This window comes from Schistocerca serialis, chromosome 9 (assembly GCF_023864345.2).
Source record: "Schistocerca serialis cubense isolate TAMUIC-IGC-003099 chromosome 9, iqSchSeri2.2, whole genome shotgun sequence".
NCBI classification, from domain to species: domain Eukaryota; kingdom Metazoa; phylum Arthropoda; class Insecta; order Orthoptera; family Acrididae; genus Schistocerca; species Schistocerca serialis.
In genome coordinates this window covers 394,662,487-394,677,033 of record NC_064646.1, presented here as the reverse complement: position 1 = coordinate 394,677,033, position 14,547 = coordinate 394,662,487, and the positions used below count along the sequence as shown (strand labels likewise).

Below are 14,547 nucleotides of genomic sequence, written 5' to 3'. Positions count from 1 at the left end.
GTTAGGTGACACAAACAGTTCTCCATATGTCCAATAAAATTCTCAAAGTCACCATCTGGTGAATGGTACACAGAAACAACAACTAAATCAATATTTGTTAATAACAGTGCAGCTAGTCCAAGATCAAAATCCACACAAAAACTGCTTAAATCAATTTCCTTGATGCTATGATCTCTGTTGGCATACACAGAGACCCCACCGTGGGTTGCAGTTCTTCGAAACCAAGCACTGGCCATGTCTAAGTATTCAACAGATTTATAGAAATCACCTTCTGTTTCAGCTAGCCAGTGTTCACAAATACATAAAACATCTGGTTTAATTTCTTCTATAAAAAATGATAGGAGATCCATTTTGGTTCTTATGCACTGCACTTTTACACTTACAATGATTATAGGCATATTGTTTTCAGTACTAGAAACATTCTTGTGCAGTGATCCTTGATCCTTGTTTTTAACTTCATAATCTATTTTATTGGCATAACGGATGGTCTCCGGAACAAAAAACGCTTAATTACAACATTTTTGGGCCATACAGCAGTGTCCATTAGCTTGTCTTTTAGATGAAAGTCTACACCAATCTTAAAACTACTATTTACACCCTTAGATTCCAATTTTTCTATGTGAAAGTTGCTATGACCTGGTAGGGTTTTCTTCAAAAAGTTAATTACGTTTTCTGCTGTCGTTCCACTTTTCACCTTTCCTAAATGAAACCATGCTCTCTTTTCCCCATACAGCAAGAACTATAGCGTGATCTGCTTGGCGCCTCATGCAGCTGCTAAGTCCCGTTCAAGGTCACCCGCCTTACACAGCTGCAGCGGCTAAGTGAACACAGCCATGCATGAATACCCACCCACCTCCCCAGGGGTCGGAACCCCTGCAACCCATCGATAGATTATAATCAATAAACAATTAATTAATAGATCTAAAAGATAAGACTTTTAAATGAAAGTAGACCTATACTTTTTTAAAAAAAAATCTCACGAGATAGATAAGGATGGTTCGCAACTTGAAACTGAACTATAAAATAAACAATGACACAGAGAGCATCCCAGAGTGCCCCAGAGGGCATCCCAGAGTGCCCCAGAGAGCATCGCAGAGTGCCCCAGAGGGCATCCCAGAGTGCCCGAGAGAGGTAAAACACCAAGAAGAATCGCTTCTCGGCTTTTGGCAAGATCAATGTGTAGTATTGTACATTAAACAATTAAACCAATTCTGGTTTGATTGATTGATTTCTTTATTAATCCATGTAACAATTTACATTGTGTGGGTTTCATCAGCAAAATCATATACAATATACCTACAATTAATACACATAAAATTAATATTTACACACATTTTTAAAGTATCTTACATTAGTTTTATATCCTTGTGTAATTTTGTTATAGTACTGTACAATTCTAGATTTCATATTATAATTATTTCCTCATGTATTACAATGCAGGCTACTTTAATTATGCTACATGTTTTAATTCAGATAGTCCATTACTGCATAATAACTTTTATTTAATAAAAAAAATTTTAGTTTTGTTTTGAACTGTCCAATTGCGTCAATATCTTTTATATTTTGGGGTAATTTATTATATAATTGAACGGCATTGTACAACAACCTCTGCTGAGTTTTAACTTTATTTTTCCTCTCTAGATGCAGATTGTATTGGTTTCTAGTTTCATAGCTGTGTACTAAAGAATTTTTAACATAGCAGTCAATGTTTTTTTTTTTTTACATACATAGTACTTTGAAAAATGTATTCACAGGGAACAGTTAGGATTTCCAGCTTCTGGAAATGTTCAAGGCAGTGAGCCCTACTGCCACTCCTGGTTATTATACGAATTGCTCTTTTCTGTAATTTGAAAACTTTTTGAATATTTTTACTGTTGACTCCCCAAAATATTATTCCATAGGTAATAAGAGAGTGGATATAAGAAAAATATACAGATCTGATGCATGTAGTATCACACACTGCAGTCAGAATTGTAAGAGCATAGCATGCTATAGCGATTCTGTTAGTAAGTATTTTAATATGTTCTTCCCACTTCAACTGACTATCAAAATGCATACCAAGAAATTTTGTGTAGTCTACACATTCTATAGTTTCATCATTTAACTTAAAGTTGTTATAGTGTGGTTTTTTGCAGACATAGAAGTTAACAGCATTTGTTTTTTTAAAAATTTAGTATTAGTTTATTATTGGATGCCCACTCATGTAACTGTTTAGTGTTTGTTCGGCTTTTTCTTTCAGTGCATCTGGTGATTTGTTACTGATTAGAACATTTGAGTCATCTGCAAACAATATTATTTGTCCATGCTTGATGCTCTGTGGGAAGTCTTTTATGTAAATGAGGAATAGTATTGGGCCAAGGACACTACCCTGTGGGACACCTATATTTACATAATTTCGGTCTGAGGTATACTTTACAATATAGTTTGAGCAACTTGAAATATGTGATATTTCAGTTGTCTGTCTTCTATTTTTTAGATATGACTGGAACCAGTTTTTCACAAGTCCCCTTATTCCCAGTTCATCTAACTTATTTAACAATATGTTGTGGTCTGCTGTATCAAATGCTTTAGCTAGATCAAGAAATATGCCTGTTGTGTAGTTCCCTTTATCTAATGCTTCTAGAATGTGTTTTGTGAGGTGTGCTGTTGCTGATTCTGTGCTTTTCCCTGATTGAAATCCTAACTGGTCAACAGACAGTAAGTTGTATTTATTCAAATAATTCATTAGCCTATCTTTCATAATAGTTTCTAATATTTTTTCAGAGCATGAGAGTAGAGAAATTGGCCTATAATTTTCAATTTTTCCTGCATCACCTTTTTTGAAGAGAGGTAGTAATTTAGCTTATTTTAATGAGTCTGGAAAGTAGCACTGCTTGAAAGATTGATTTATAATATCAACTAAAGGTGCAAGTAGGCTCTTGATACAGTCCTTAATTATAAAAATGGGGACTTCATCCAGACCAGCTGAGTTTTTGCTTTTCAGTTTGCTGACTGCTTTGTAGACTTCTTCCTGTGTTGTAGGGAATAAGACCATGAGTGTGATGCACCATTATTTGGCTTTTTGACCTGAGGCGCTGTTAGAAAATTTCCCTGTAATTTTATTCCTATGCTACTAAAATAATCATTTATATAGTTTGCCAAATATATTGGGTCTTTTATTAGAGTCCCTTCCTCTTTGATTTTCAAGTTTGACAGATTCATTTTCCTGGTACCAGTTTCCTGCTTTACAATATTCCATACTGCCTTATTTTTGTTTTCAGCAGAGAGCACCAGTTTGGAGTTATGAGATCTCTTTGCTGCAAGCAATATTTTCCTATATGTTTTCCTGTATCTTTTATAAAACAGTGAGAAAGTAGGATTAGTTTGGCTATGTTTAATGGAGCTCAGGTATTTTAGTGTTTCAGGAGATTTTTTGATGCCTTTTGTGACCCACTTGTTTTTTCCTGCTGTTGATAATGGACATAACACATTAGGAAATGTTTCTTCAAAATTTAATGTAAACAATGTCATGAAATTTTTTGAATTTTTCATTTGCATCCACCTCTGAATATACTGAGTCCCATGTTTGTCCTGCTATCTGTTTGGCAAACTCATATCTATTTTGTTTAGAAAAAATTCGTCTGTAAATATGCATTTTCTTTGTTTCTTCTGGAGCCACTTTTATATTAATGATTTGACCTGAGTAATCAGATAATCCTAGCTCAGCTACCACCACCTCACAGTTTTCTTTGCCTAAATCTGTTAATACCTGATCAACAGCTGTCTTTGAGTATTTTGTTATTCTTGTTGCACTTCTAACCATTGGAACTAGATTGAAACTTTGAGTAAGACTTAGTGATGAGTCCCATGTAGCATCAGGATTCAATTTATCTACATTTAAGTCTCCACATATGAGAATGTGGTTCTTTGGAGTGGATATCTTGTCAAGAACATGATCAAGTTTGGAGAAAAAGATGTTGTGTCCTGTAAAAGTGTTGTAGAGGTGCTGATTTTGCTGTAGTGTATTTATTATCTGCCAGTGGTGCAAAACTGATGTTTCTTATCATGTGTGCTTATACATCCAAGTGGCTGACAAGCATGAAAAATTTTGCAGCATCCCCAGTGAAATCATGGGTGGTGAGGATGCTGTGTGTTATGACAAACCTCATGGAGAGCTGATTGGAACGAAATGGCAGTAGCTTGGGGTGAGCACTAAATTGGTTTTTAGGCAATCTCTGTGGGTGATTATGCCAAAAGCCATGGGAGGATTGGCAGTGGTAATGTAGGTCTGTGCCACCATGATTGAAAGTGTGGTCAGACTGTGCATCTGCATGGGTGGCTGTGTTAGCACAGTAATGAAAATTACTACACATGGGGGTGAAGAATCATCATTCATAGTGCGTGATTACGGGAACAATCGGACTGACACTAGTGGGTCAGAATGGATCACTTGCAAAACGGGGGTGGATGCTAATTCACACAGTAAGTTGGTCATAGGATGCCACTGTTCAATGTTATTGGCAATTGTTGGTGCACTGCATGGATGACTGTCTGTATCACTTTTCAAGATATACTTTTTCAGAGGGTTTGTTCCAAAACATTGTATACCCTGGCACTGCACTTGTTGGTGCAATTTGCAAATTTTGACACACAATGGTTACACAATGGTAGCATTATTGATGCATAGTATCCAATTTGGTGTGTATTTGCTGTAATTCATGATTGGTGTGGCTCACCATTGCAGATCTATAAAGTGAGGGTATGATATGGAATACAAACATGATATGGACAAAAATAACACTTTATTGCACTCAAATGGTGAGAAGCATGTCTGCTCAATTTGAAACCATAGACTGCATTGTCACTGCACAGTCAACACCAAAGGTAGTCAGTCCATTATAAAGCAGGATCAGTTTTCATTGGGGTTATACAATGTGATGTCCTCACGATTCAAATTATTACCACAAAGTATTACAACAAGGAGTCTACACTTTAATTTATTATATTACAGCCTGAAGAAACAAATGTTCTTAAATTCTCTAAGTTGTAGATGTTATGCTGAAGTAACAGATGTAGCATTTAAATTGTGGTACTTTGTGTTAATGACCACTTTATGTTTTGGAAAAACTATTTCTGTTTTGTTTTTGAGAATCATTTTGTTCATACCCAAACAATATAACCAGAAGTCTTATTAAACGTAAGTAAATTTTATATACCTGTAATTCATTATGGGAAGAAAAAATTATCCACCATGATAGAAGACACTACACCACCTGCTGAAATTGTCTGAATAACACAGTCTAAATCACAGTTTTTACCATATTTTTTAAATATATTTTGCAACCCCAGTTGTATTTACTACAATAATCAATAATAAATTATGACATCAACTGGGACTGATGTATGCTGCAGTAGAATGCTACAACTATATCATTAAAGATATAAGACAAAAGAATAGGATGTTCTTTGTTAGCAGAAAAATTGCACATGCACAATTAAATTACATAAATTATATCTAGCATGAATATAATGAGCATTCATGTATTATGGTCCACATGAAGTGGAAAGCTGTAGTCTCACAATAAGAATGTGAAACATGTAATTACTGACTTGAATTTCATTGTTGTAGATTGAATGTCATCCTTATCTTAACCAGAAGAAACTAATTGATTTCTGCAAGCAGAGGGACATAGTGATAACTGCTTACAGTCCACTTGCGAATCCATCTATGACAATGCCAGGAGGGGGAGTGCCATTATTGGAAAACCCAAAGATGAAGTTACTTGCTGCCAAGTATAGGAAGACAGTGGCTCAAGTTGTTCTTAGATATGTGGTAAGATATGTGCATTGTGATCTACAACTGTTACTAAGAACTAAAGAAATTCATGTCATCATCATTTTTTGTTTTGGTTGTGTTTGCTCTGAAAACAAAATAAGTAGAATATCTACTCTACGTTTTAATACACATCTACTCTTTTAGAAAAGAACTCATATCAGTTTTCCCATGTGCTGTCTTTGGCATGCCAGTAAAATGTCATTGGTTTTTTAATTTCAGATAAGTTGTTGGGTCTAGATTTCTACACATTTCAAACAATGGAAAATCCAGGATGGAATGTAACAATACAAGAGAAGGAAAGTTGCTACTCACCATATAGCGGAGATACTGAGCCGCGATAGGCACAATAAAAAGATTCACACAATCGTAGCTTTCGGCCATTAAGGCCTTTGTCAGCAGTAGACACACACACACACACACACACACACACACACACACACACACACACACACACACACACACACACACACTCATGCAAGTGCAACTCGCACACACATCTGCAGTCTCAGAGAGCTGAAACTACACTGACAGTGTAGTTTCAGTGCTCTGAGACTGCAGATCAGTTTGCAAGTTGCGCTTGTGTGTGTGTGTGTGTGTGTGTGTGTGTGTCTACTGCTGACAAAGGCCTCAATGGCTGAAAGCTATGATTGTGTGAATCCTTCTATTGTGTCTATCGTGGCTCAGTATCTCCGCTATAAGGTGAGTAGCAACTTTCCTTCTCTTGTATTGTTTCTACATATTTCCTGTCACTTAAAGCTCAGTTTGCTTTAATGAATAAAAATATAAAATGTGTCATGCCATTCAAAGTAACAACACAGGACTGCTCTCAAATTGTGCATCAGCTGATCACTGAGGAATCCTTAAGTTCCACCATATCGCAGGTATTCTATCACTGTACCAGAGTGGCGGACCAATGCCGAGATCATAAAACAAAGTGACACAGTTCTGTAACCTATAACTGCATGAAACTGACTGACCTAAGTCCACTGGATGCCAGCTCTTTTATACTCTCACTCAGGGCTTCTGCAAAGAAGCCTTTTAACAGTTAAAATCCCAGGTGTGTCTCACAGACCGCTAGCGTTTATTGTTGCTCTGTTGCAAATGCGTAATGGTGGAGTAGGAGATTATAGCATTGTTTAGTTGTTCTTTCTCAGAGCTTCTGAGGTTTCCTTTGTCAGTAACCACTTGAATGGGGCATGGAGCTATACTATTACTGCTTCTTTCATGCTACTGATCTCTGAGACTGCACCTGGGACTTTGCGTTTTAGATTCAGTAGCCAAGTCTTCATCTACTGTTCATGTTTAACAGACTCTGACTTCGCGGATACTGTTTTCAAATTGTTTGAGGACAGTATAGGAAGTGATTTTGGATCATATAGTGACAATGAAATTGAAAGTGAATGTAGTACAGTATAGGAACAGTGCAAAAGTGAAGATGAATTTATTTTGCCACCCGTGAATTCCTTGAATGAATCAAGTGATCAAAGTGATGAAGACAGAAGTATGGAGACTGAATCTTTAGCTAGAGGTTCTGCCAGAAATACATTAGATCGAAACAAATATCGCTGCTCATTGAAATCTCTTCCAACAATGGCCAATGGCATTACTTTCCCTTCTGATGGGCATAAGTGGAGTGAATGCATTTGTCCTTCACAATTTCTACAGAGACAGTACACAAGTGTAACACTTTGATTTTTCAAGAAGCTTGTAGGCTAATTGGTGACACCACAGATAAAAAGCGAGTCAACTAGAATCACACACTCCATGAACTTTGTGTACCCTTCACTGTATTTTGGGTGTAGCAGAACCAAGAGTAGAAGCCATTTTAGAATGATTGGAAAAATGGCAAATATGCTCTGCCTGTGTCCCAAAAAAGAAGTGAAAGACACTGTATATTTGCCATTGTTGCAAGAAGCCAATCTGACTTGAATTCTCAACAAAAATTTCCAGTGAGTGTAAAGAAAACCTCTGAGAAGGAAACTAAACACTTAAAAAGTACCAGTTTAATTTTCATATTTTTTGATATTTTGTGGGAGTTTGTGTTTTTATTATTAAATGTGTAATAAACAATAAAAATATAGCAAAAAGTAAAATTTAGAGTGCAGGATATTTGAGTTTTCATAGCATTAGCATTATCATGTAATTTTCTGTTTAAATGCTTGTTTTACAAAATTAAATTTTAAAATTTATTTGAATGTATGTTTTTTGTGTGCTATTAGTGCAATATATTACATAAAATCTGAACTGTTCCACTGAAATTGGTGAACACAATTTTTGCCTATGTATAGTATAAGAGTAAGGGTACAATGTACATGCTGTTAAAGCTCAGAAATGGGTCCTGGTATGATAAAAGGAATCAGATGGTATGGTAGCCCTCTGTTCCACATCCATAAGAAGGTTCCCATTTTTACCTGAAGGGCATGCTTTTGAAAATATAAGGGCTGGGAAGTTTTTCCCTCCAGAAATTTCTAGAACATTCCCAAACATTGAACAGTATTCAAGAACATTCCAGACCATTTGAGAGTCTTTGAGAGCATTGAAAAACATTGTAGAATGTTCCAAAATGATTTTTTGGCCAAAAAGTGGCTTCTGCAGTTTGCTCCATAGCTATGGTAAGTTTGAATCTCTGGATCTTGGTAAGAACTAATGATATCAAAAAAATTTCCAAAGTTACCTGAGAACATTATCTTAACATTTGTTAAAAATTTGTTCTGTGGGCCACAATTATCTAAATAACTAACTATTGAAAATGGCTCAAAATCTAACTATACACTCTTTAGACATTTATCTAGAAATACTATTTTCCTATTTTCAGCAATCTTTATCCTTTATCAAGAGACAACCAAAAAACCATTTGATTTTTGGACGCTAAAAGTACCAGTTGGGGGGTGGCCACATCAATCATTTCTCTCCATGGTAAATCACCAAAATTTTTACCATAATAATGTTCTTAAATTGATATTCTCAATGAACCTTGAAACTTTTTTTGGTGTCATTATTTATTGTTACTGAGGTCTAGAGATTCAAAGTTATCATACTCATGCATTGTAAGGGTTCTGATGTCACCAAGCAGTTTTAGGTGCTATTTTTTCACCAATAAAACATTATGAAGTGCTCTCTTTGCATAATGCGCACTTCACATCTATACAGACTTTCTTGACCTGGAAATTATTTGATGGTGTCACCTGAACACATAAGCTCATTACAGAAAATTATTTTGCCATTCCCAATTCTTCGTAGTTGCAAATCAAACACCACATTTTTGTGATATACTGTAGGTGTATGTAAATTAATGGGGGATCACTGCAACAGGACATTAAGCGGAATCAGTGGCGATGACGAAAATGTGTACTGGACCAGGATTCAAACCTGGGATCTCCTGCTTATTAGGCAGGTGTGGTAAACCACTGAACCATCTGGAACACAGCATTATTGCAACTGCACAGACTATTTCAGCATGCCTCACAGCCAATCAACGCTCCCACTGAGCGCCACTTATCCACAGTCCCTGTTTACTATACTCCTGTTAGCTACTCAGAGATTCCCACAGAAGGTTGGACGTATTTGTGTATTTGCGCTTGAAGGAAGGGGATCCATTGCCCAGCTAGGCTTATCAATTATATAAATGTGTAATGTTTGTCCGAAAGAGCAGACATCATGCAGACTCTGCAGCTACAAAGTAATATATGAAAATTAATGGGGGATGACTGCTGTCAGCTGCAACAGAACATCAAGCAGAATCAGCAGTGACAATGAAAATGTATACCAGGCCAGGATTTGAACCCAGCATCTCTTACTTACTAGGCAGATGCAGTAACCATTGCACCATTCAGGACACAGCGTTATTGCAACTGCATGGACTATCTTAGCATGCATCATGGCCCATCCACACCTGTGAACAGGAATATAGTGAAGGGGGGCTGCAGACAGGTGGTGCTCGGTGGGAGTGTGAATTGGCCATGAGGTGTGCTGAGATAGTCCATGCAGTTGCGATAACACTTGTCCCAGTGGTTACCAAAGCTGGCTAGTAATCAGGAGATCCCGGGTTCGAATCCCAGTCTGGTACACATTTTTGTTATTGCCACTGATTCCACTTAATGTCCCATTGCAGCTGACAGCAGTGATCCCCCATTAATTTACATATGATGTTTCTCAGCTGCAGATCCTGCATGGTGTTGATTCTTTCAGACAAACACTACACACTCATATAACTGTATGTTTAGCCTAAAAATGTTGAGCATTTGTAGTTGAAGTAGTGTAATGAAATTTTGTGTTGGACGATTTTATGTTAACATTATATTATGCATAGTTATTTGTTATTTATATGTGACAAAGTATGTAAATGTATTCAAATATATAAATATATGGTTATAATAGAGGGAAACATTCCACGTAGGAAAAATATATCTAAAAACAAAGATGATGTGACTTACCAAATGAAAGTGCTGGCAGGTCGACAGCCACACAAACAGAAACATACACACAAAATTCAAACTTCCGCAACAAACTGTTGCCTCATCAGGAAAGAGGAAAGGAGAGGGAAAGATGAAAGGATGTGGGTTTTAAGGGAGAGGGTAAGGAGTCATTCCAATCCCGGGAGCGGAAAGACTTACCTTAGGGGGAAAAAAGGACGGGTATACACTCGCGCACACACACATATCCATCCACACATAAACAGACACAAGCAGACATATTTAAAGACAAAGAGTTTGGGCAGAGATGTCAGTCGAGGCAGAAGTGCAGAAACTGTCAAAACTTTACTGAGCTGCAGAATTCATTTCATATAAGCAGCACACCCTGCTGTAACAGGGGAAAGAAGGGAACCACAAACATGGGGAACAGGCTGTATCAATCCTCATTCTTCCTTTCTCAACAAAAATTTTGGCATGTGAACATATTCACGCTTTTTTGTACTGAAAGCTAGCAGCAGAGAGGCAATGGAAGTGAGAGAGAGAGGAGACACTGCCAGTGGGAGTAAAACTAAAAGGGAGAGGAGACAGTGATGTGTGTGTGTGTGTGGATGGGGGGGTAGGGGGGGGGATGGAAGTGAAAGAGAAAGAGAGGTGGATGAAGACAATAGCAATGTGAGCCAAGGAGAGAGAGATAGCGTTGGCAGTAAAAGAGAAAGAAAGGTGAGTGGAGATAGTAGCAATGAGAACAAAAGAGATAGGAGACAGCAGAAATGAAAAAGAGGGATGAGTGGGGACCATATGTAGGCTTGAGGGATCTGTACTCCTCCTCTGCCCAGATCAATGAACTTTAACATGAAAAAAATTGCCCAGTTTCCCCCATACACTGTACCCACATATTAAAGTTTCTCCATCTAGGGCTTAAAACCATGATCAAACAATCTCCAAGACCATGTGTGGAGAGGAGACAATGGTGGTTGAAGAGAAAGACAGCAGACTGTAAGCGAGTAAAAAACATACCTTGGCAATGGGGAGAAAGACTGTGACAGAGACCATGGCAATGAGAAGGAGACAGTGTTAAGGAAGAGCAAGAGAAAGGGATGAAGACAGTGACAGTGGAGTGACAGACAGAAGAAAGTGCCAATGGGAGAAAAAGGAGACAGTGGGAGATAGATAAATATAGACAGTGACACTGAGAAGGAGAGAAAAGGAGATGCTGAGTATGAAGGCTTCATTACAGAGGGAGATGAAGTTAAAGGAATTAGAATGTTCTGTGTTAAAAGAGAGGGAGTATGTTCACAAGCCTAAAATATTTGGTGAGGAAGGAGAAATGTAGATTGAGGCACCTGATTCCTCATTTTTCTGTCAGAGTCTTTTAAAGAGGAGCTTATTTGTCTTTTTTGTGCTCTCACAGGTGCATTTTTAGCTGTTCTTATATGCATATAGTTTATCTAAGACAATACAAAATTACACATGACACAATCAAATGAACTGTCACAGCAGATAGCTTGTTTAAAGATGATGCTAGAACATACCATGCTTGCAGTGATAGAATATATATAAAGGAAAGTGTTGGTGTGTTGATAGACACACAAACAACCACAAACACACACACAAAATGTCTGCTTGTGTCTGTGTATGTGCGGATGGATATGAGTGTCTGTGCGAGTGTATACCCGTCCTTTTTTCCCCCTAAGGTAAGTCTTTCCGCTCCCGGGATTGGAATGACTCCTTACCCTCTCCCTTAAAACCCACATCCTTTCGTCTTTCCCTCTCCTTCCCTCTTTCCTGACGAAGCAACCGTTGGTTACGAAAGCTAGAATTTTGTGTGTGTGTTTGTGTTTGTTTGTGTGTCTATCGACCTGCCAGCACTTTTGTTTGGTAAGTCTCATCATCTTTGGCCTTTAAATATGTCTGCTTGTGTCTGTATATGTGTGGATGGATATGTGTGTGTGTGCGAGTGTATACCTGTCCTTTGTTCCCCCTGAGGTAAGTATTTCCGCTCCCGGGATTTGAATGACTCCTTACCCTCTCCCTTAAAACCCACATCCTTTCGTCTTTCCCTCTCCTTCCCTCTTTCCTCATGAGGCAACAGTTTGTTGCGAAAGCTTGAAATTTTGTGTGTATGTTTGTGTTTGTTTGTGTGTCTATCGACCTGCCAGCACTTTCATTTGGTAAGTCACATCATCTTTGTTATATATATATATATATATATATAATGGAAGGAAACATTCCACGTGGGAAAAATTATATATAAAAACAAAGATGAGGTGACTTACCGAACAAAAGCGCTGGCAGGTCGATAGACACACAAACAAACACAAACACACACACAAAATTCAAGCTTTCGCAACAAACTGTTGCCTCATCAGGAAAGAGGGAAGGAGAGGGGAAGACGAAAGGAAGTGGGTTTTAAGGGAGAGGGTAAGGAGTCATTCCAATCCCGGGAGCGGAAAGACTTACCTTAGGGGTCCTTTTTTCCCCCTAAGGTAAGTCTTTCCGCTCCCGGGATTGGAATGACTCCTTACCCTCTCCCTTAAAACCCACTTCCTTTCGTCTTCCCCTCTCCTTCCCTCTTTCCTGATGAGGCAACAGTTTGTTGCGAAAGCTTGAATTTTGTGTGTGTGTTTGTGTTTGTTTGTGTGTCTCTCGACCTGCCAGCGCTTTTGTTCGGTAAGTCACCTCATCTTTGTTTATATATATATATATATATATATATATATATATATATATATATATATATATATATATATATAGAGAGAGAGAGAGAGAGAGAGAGAGAGAGAGAGAGAGACATTCCACTTGGGAAAAATATATGTGTGTGTGTGTGTGTATTTGTGAAGACAATAATAGTAATATATCTGAATAACACACAAATGAACATCAGTTTTAGTAACACTGTTCTCGATTTCACAATAAAAACCTGTGTTTAAGTTATCAAACAATGGAAAATCCAGGATGGAATGTAACAATACAAGAGAAGGAAAGTTGCTACTCACCATATAGCAAAGATGCTGAGTCACGATAGGCACAATAAAAAGATTCACACAATCATAGCTTTCGGCCAATATGGCCTTTGTCAGCAGTAGACACACATACACACACTCACTCACACAAGCGCAACTTGCACACACGTCTGTAGTCTCAGAGAGCTGAAACTACAGTGTGGCTGGGAGCTATGATTGTGTGAATCTTTTTATTGTGCCTATCACGACTCAGCATCTCTGCTATATGGTGAGTAGCAGCTTTCCTTCTCACGTATTGTTGTCTTTACGTTATACTATTGATGTGAGTATGGTATGTTCTGGCATCATCTTTACACAATCTATATGCTCATATTGTTCATTTGATTGTATTTTGGGATATTGACTAATTATATGCTTATATAATAAAATGGGCATTTACCTTAACTTAGCTACAATACCTTACAATTTAATGATGCCGTGGGTTGAGGACAGAGACATGGTAGATCATACTAGTTCTCTTATACCTGTGTTATTTCTATTTTGTTCCAATGACATATTTAAGGATTTATGTTATATTATTCTGGCTCTCATGGACAAACTATAGTACCAGAAATGCTTCTTTTCGGCTATGTAGAATTGTGGTTACTGAGGTCATGTTTTTAACACATGACTATTGACTTCTAACTTGCAACCATGAAACAGCCAGAAGCTTGCACTAACTGCCATCTGTTACTGCGAGGCAAAAGCAACCAGTAAATCAGTTCTTGAAACTTCATAACTGTCTGCTCCGTTGGCTTGCTGTGACAGTTTCCTGTCTACTCAGGAAATTTCTGCATTTTAAATGTAGACTTATCAAGCTTGCATTGTGTACCTTCTGAACATGGACCTTACTCCCATTTCTTTAACACTATATGTTACCCCACTTCCATTTTTACTCATCCTGAATAATGCCCTTGGAGCTAGAATGTAAGTAATGTGACTGATGGTCTATGTGTGGATAAAGGTGGTTACATTACCATGTTATTTGTTGACATGAATGCAATTCTTTCCAGATTGTTTCAAAATTTTCTTCCACATTCAGTAATATCATGTCATCAACATACAGTATTTTTTCATCCCTCTTACTGACTTCGATACTGTTTGTAAATAGGTTGAACAGAACTGGATCAAGTACAGATCCTTGAGGTACTCCATACTTAATATCCCATATTTCAGATATGCGTCCACATTGTTTTGGCACAGACTACTTTTTGTTACTGAGATATGATTTTGTTTATTCCACTGCATGTCCACGTGTGCCATAGCTTTCAAGGTTTTCAGCTAATGCTTTATGGGTGATTGTGTGAAAAGCTTTAGA

The 14,547-nt window shown here is 37.6% G+C and overlaps 1 protein-coding gene across 1 annotated transcript in view; it reads left to right on the top strand.

Annotated features, from left to right (window-relative positions):
• Positions 1-14,547, top strand: part of LOC126418968 (aldo-keto reductase family 1 member B1-like) — a 63,358-nt gene that overhangs the window by 37,354 nt on the left and 11,457 nt on the right. The window contains exon 5 of the mRNA XM_050086015.1: positions 5,609-5,812. Coding sequence (XP_049941972.1) covers positions 5,609-5,812 — 204 coding nt within the window. The remainder of the gene's footprint in view (positions 1-5,608; positions 5,813-14,547) is intronic.